The sequence below is a fragment of the Trematomus bernacchii genome, unplaced genomic scaffold (genome assembly GCF_902827165.1).
Source record: "Trematomus bernacchii unplaced genomic scaffold, fTreBer1.1, whole genome shotgun sequence".
Classification (NCBI taxonomy): Eukaryota; Metazoa; Chordata; class Actinopteri; order Perciformes; family Nototheniidae; genus Trematomus; species Trematomus bernacchii.
In genome coordinates, this window is record NW_022987640.1 from 1243996 (window position 1) to 1249542 (window position 5547).

Genomic DNA, 5547 nt, shown 5'->3' on the forward strand with positions numbered 1-5547 from the left:
AGACGTGTTTTGCTGCAGTCAGTGTAATAACATTGAAATCTGAGTATGTGTATTTAAAGTTCTTCCCATTGTTCCCAGCAGAACCACAAAACACATGTTTACTCTTCAGACTCGGCACATGGTGCTCCTATTTATCCGCTAACAGTTTTAACACCCTCTAATTTGGCGGTGTCTGTGTTCAGTGATTTAGTTTGGATTGTTATCGAGGCAGGACTGAAGTGAATGAACGCTAAATACGTGAATTAGATGATGAGTTATTGTTTAGTGCCCACACATAAAACAGCCGTATAAAAACATGAGAGGAGAGGAGCGTTTATTGAGTCATTTCATCGTCTGTGAGAAGGGAAGAGGAGACTCGGCATTCAGAGGTAGGTCTGGAGAGATTTCTATACAAAACAATGCACATTTTACAGGTTATACCAGGTTATAACGCACTATTCATTTATTGACTGTTTTGTAACTCATTGAGATGTCTTAACTTGTTTTATGGATTTATATTAAGATTAAACATTTCAAACTAGCCGAGTGGAGCAATTTCGATTCCTATTTTAGAGTATACATCTCCATAGGATGTAATACTGTATTTAAAATATGACTTGGGTAATTAAAAAGGTATCATAAATTATTATAAGAGTATTCAATAATGCAGAAATGTTAAATATATTTAAAATAAATGTAAAACTGATGCATGAAGTGGAAGCCCTTTTTTTGTCGATAATCCATTTCTTTAAAGTGTTATTAATTTCACATAATTGTCCTGTATTTTTACAGTAAAAGTTAAATGTCTTATCAATCAAATGAATCCATAAATGTGTGAGCAGCATTTTTCTTAATGTTATATTTTTAGTGAAATGATGTTGAATCATTCTTTCCACAATTTCCTTTTTAAATGTGAAAACTTGTTTTTTTAAACTCAATTTTAGACTCATTTCCAGACTTAATTTCCCCTGAGGGTGCAGTTTGGATGTATGTATTTGTAGACTGAATTATCTGTAAAATTACGTGTTTAAAGGAAACAGAAGTAACGTATTTCCCTCTGAAACGTAACAATGAAGTGCTTATGTTTTATGTATTTCAGAATAAACAGGAAAACAAAAATGGCCGTCGTGAAGACGCTTTGTGTTGCCTTCATGGTGACGGTGGTGTTCTCTAAACCAGTGAGTATTCATCTGCTGCTACCACTACAATGCAATCTAAGAGAACATGTGATTATCTTAAAGAGGCCCTATTATTCTTTTTGGGGTGTTCCCTTTCCTGTAGTGTGTTATATAGGTTTTAGTGCATGTAAATGGTCTGCAGAGGCTAAAATCCCTGTGTTCCCTCCTGGGAGTTTCTCTCCCACACACACCAACCCTGCCTGAAACGCCTCCATTGGACTCCTTTGTTTACTTCCTTAAGATATTTACACTATGTAACACTTGCACTTCTATTGGCTAGCGCTCCAACACATGTCTACGTGATAGGTTAAGGGGCGGGACATCTCTAGGAAGTTGACCAATCACAACAGAGCCGAACCTGAAACGCCTCTATTGGACTCCTGACATTCTAGTTATCTTTTAACGCTGTCAGCTATATTTGTTTATCTGTAAGTAACGTGTTTTGTGAAACATGTCACAGTAGAGGCACAAGATACAACTAGGAAATGCATAATAGTATATGGACATAAAACAAGAAGAACATCCTGTTTTTGTTTTTGAAAGACAAACCTTTATTAATGATCCAAACATTTCATTTGATCACACATCCCATCAGTAAAGTCTGTTCAATGATTTCATGATCAGTTTCACTTTATCCACACCATGAATGTGTTTCATCTCAGCTATTTCAAACAGAGTCACACATGATTTCCTTATTGATTATTATCATGATAAGTTATGTTCTATAAAACATCAGAGTACCCACTTTCTATTTGGATAACAACAACAACAACAACAACAACAACAACAACAACAATTAGTCTGCAAAACAATAACTGTAATATTATACAATGTATTTCCCAAGCAAAGACTCTAAGCTATTTACAGCAGAATAATAAATGATGTACTTATTGATTATGATCATGACAGTAAGTAATATCATTTTAAATAAACAATTTATGATGAAATAAGTGTTATAACCATCTGGGAACTCATGTGTTAGTTAATTTGGGCAACAATAATATTGCTATTTGGGCGTCATATGAGAGGCCCCGCCTTACATCTTCCGCCACAGATTTGGGGAAATTGGTCCATGCGCAAAGCATTGTGGGGATTTTAAGGACGCGAAGTCTACCCATGTGCAGCCTCGAAATTTCCCCCAAACCAAGGACGCGGCCTCGGTGGAATTCCAAGTATGCTGGAGATTGGAACAGTCCTTCGGCAGCACTCGATGACGTAGCATCCTTGAAATATTGGCTTGGAAGCCAATATCCTCGCGATTGAGAAACGGCCAGAGCCTCGGTTACAACCTGCTCTTCATTTGAAAAGAGCTTTTAGTTGTAAAATAAGTTGGTAAACTTACAAAATCTGAAGGGGGTTAAATACTTGTTTCCTCCACTGTAAATGTATAGCCTCAATGTCCTGAGATAGCTGATTGATTTAATAGTTGGATGTACAGTAAGTAGTTTTTTACTGTAAGTACTCGTAGTAGTAGTAGTAGTAGTAGAATTAGTAGTAGTAGTAGTAGTAGTAGTAGTAGTAGTAGTAGTAGTAGTATTGTGTGTGTGTGTGTGTGTGTGTGTGTGTGTGTGTGTGTGTGTGTGTGTGTGTGTGGGTGTGGGTGGGTGGATGAGTGGGTGTGTGTGTGTGTGGGTGTGGGTGGGTGTGTGCTCTGATTGGATGATGTCACTCAGCTGTGTCTGCCCCAATCTGCCCAGTAACTATGGTTACCATGGTCACCTGCAGCAGTAGAGGGAGGCTCATTCAGAATGCTTTGAGGTTTATCTCTGACAATTGTTCCTCCTGTTCAAAAACTATGGCTCCTATCAAACAAATGACCTGACAGTAAGCATCAGGGAACCCTAATGAACACATCTGTGTGTTTTCTTCTGTTTTGTGTGTACAATGTGGCGATGGCGTCAGTTTGTCTAAAGTTGACTTCTTTTCTGGTCTGAAGAAAGATCCGAACATTTTTAACATGGCGTCTATTGGGAGCTTGGTGGACTTTTTGTCACTCAGATCAGTTTTGGGCCAGAATGGTGGGTCAGTTTGATATGATGAAGGCAATTGAGCAGGCCAGACTAATAATGCTCCTGAAATCTTTTGAAATGATTTGATAGAGTGTATATTTTGAGTGTGAGAGCAGTTTTAAAATATATTTTCAGAAGATTTGAAAGACCCTCTACACTCTAAGTGATGATGCACGCACTCTAGCTCTGAAGAGTCTCTCCCATAGACATCCATTATAAAATCTAACACGAACATTTACCAAAACTTAAACGTTGATAATTCGAGAACTGTAAAAGATATCAAAAAGCTGAATACAACTTTAATAGCTGAATGTCTTGTGACCCTTTTAAAGTTGGAATGAAGTCTCTAGCTGAAAGTATGTGGAAGGAGTAGCATTTTGCACACGGTGTAGGTTAAAGAGGATTTGAAGGGTTCTCCCAAAATGATTTGTGGTTGAAACCTTATTTTAAATCTTTTCTTTTTACCCTCCAACAGATGTGTCTCAATGGAGAAGAAGAAACCTCAGATTCCTTAGAGTCCATCGAGGTGAGTTCCTCCGAGGAGACGTCCCCCGCTGTGTCCCCTTCCCAGGATCCCCCCCCACAGGACCCCATCACAGAGACACCCCTTCCTAACGTGATCCAGGAGACTGAACCTCCTTCCTCACTCCCTTCCTCACCTCCTCCCCTCCTCATCTCCTTCCCTCCTCTCCTCTCAGAGGACCCTCAGACCTCCACAGACCCCCTCCCTCTCCTCCCTGAAGACCCAGCAAACATAGCTCTGTTTGTGGACGTTTCTCCGAGCGCTGACCTCCTGACCGTCCTTCCACATGTGGACGCCTCTGCCTCCCCCTCCCCAATTCCAGATTTTCCTCACTTTTTCTCCACGGCAGCCCCCACCCTAAAGATCCCTCTAAGCACCGCCCTCACCGGGGTCCCTGTTTGTGTCACGTTCCAGTTCTACACCCCCGAACCAGAACCAGAACCCAGAGGAGACAGCAAGTGATCCAAAGAGACCAAGTGAAGTGTTTTGGCCGTGCTGCTTTCTGACAGAGGGTCTGTGAGGGTCTGAACGAATCTCTGATTTTCAGGGTTCGAGTTATAATCTGAGCTTTATGGGGGTCTCTAAAACTAAGGTTAGGGGTGGAGATAAATATATCAATAACAGCCAGGTAATAACATAAATAACGGGTGAGAGAGAGAGAGACTTGACGCGTAGTTCTTTTGGAAAACATGTTTTTCTTTCAGCCTATTTACCTCGTTAACGTATTTAATACTCATTACATTGAAAAGTGCATTATTTGTGGTTAAAATAATGGTTGTTGGTAATGTGTTAGCGACCCCCACAGATGTATGATTTCACTGCTTTCATAGGAGCTCAGACCCCTCCTCATGAGAGCTCAGCTCCCATTGGCTCCCACATAACTCGAACCCTGCTGATTTTAAACAAAACACATCTTTACAGTCTGGTTATTATGTACTTTATAACTCTTTGTTTATTATCGGCTTTATTTTCTATTTCACTGTATTATTAAAACACTTTTTTTAATCTATTCTATTTTCACATTTTTATCAATTGCTTGTGAAACTCTTTGATGTGTATCTGAGTCGCTCTAAAAGGTGGTAATTGGTCATCTTTCATCTTCTTCATTTCATCGTTTACTTATTTGACTGTATTTAGACTTTACTTTCTTTATTCTACCTATTTCTATTTTTAGGATTTCATCATTTTAACATCCTATTTTCTTGTAAAGTGTAATTTTAGTTTCCCTCCATTTTAACACTTTAATGTTGATTATGACTTTTATTTGTTTTATTTTCAACATTTTACCACTTTCTAATATCCTCATGTTTGTCAACTGGTCGTCAAACAAAGATTAATAAAGTTTTTCTATATATCATCATTTTTATTTTCTATTTCCCTAAATGTGTTGTTGATAATTATGACTTTTTTTATTACATTTTTCAACTTTTAACCACTTTTAACATCCTCATTGTTGTTGTTTGTCAAACACAAGTCTAAATATCCGACTACACTTTCATCACGTTTCCTAAAATCTGTGTTTTATTCGTTATAAATGGTGCTAATGATGGAGCTATCCAAAAACAACAGAAATGTAAAACCACACGTGTTCATATGAGCGTCTGAAAACGTAATCTGATGAAATGTCATTATCTTTGTCAATAAATCTATCCGAGGACAACACAGTAGTAAAACAAGATCTTCGTAAAACTCTGTATTTTATTGGGTGTTTGTATTAATGAATACAAGTCCATTATTAATTAAGGAAAAAGGCAACACCAGGAACATATCTCCATAGCAACAAGACATTTTCTCTGCTGGCTTTAGAGAGTTAGCACATTGAAACGCCCGATCAGTGATTCCTTTTTAATCTGGAAGG

General features: G+C 38.3%; 1 protein-coding gene across 2 annotated transcripts; it reads left to right on the forward strand.

Annotated features, from left to right (window-relative positions):
* Positions 1-318: 318 nt before the first annotated feature.
* LOC117484757 (proline-rich protein 36-like) lies at positions 319-4698 on the forward strand. 2 transcript variants are annotated; one of them, XM_034133177.1, is made up of 3 exons: positions 319-368; positions 1079-1157; positions 3642-4698. In XM_034133177.1, the coding sequence occupies exons 2-3, from the start codon at positions 1098-1100 to the stop codon at positions 4149-4151; spliced, it is 570 nt and encodes a 189-aa protein (XP_033989068.1). In that variant the 5' UTR covers positions 319-368; positions 1079-1097; the 3' UTR covers positions 4152-4698. The 2 variants fall into 2 exon arrangements, with proteins under 2 accessions (XP_033989068.1, XP_033989069.1); XM_034133178.1 differs by lacking the exons at positions 319-368; positions 1079-1157 and adding an exon at positions 2438-2594.
* Positions 4699-5547: the final 849 nt, after the last annotated feature.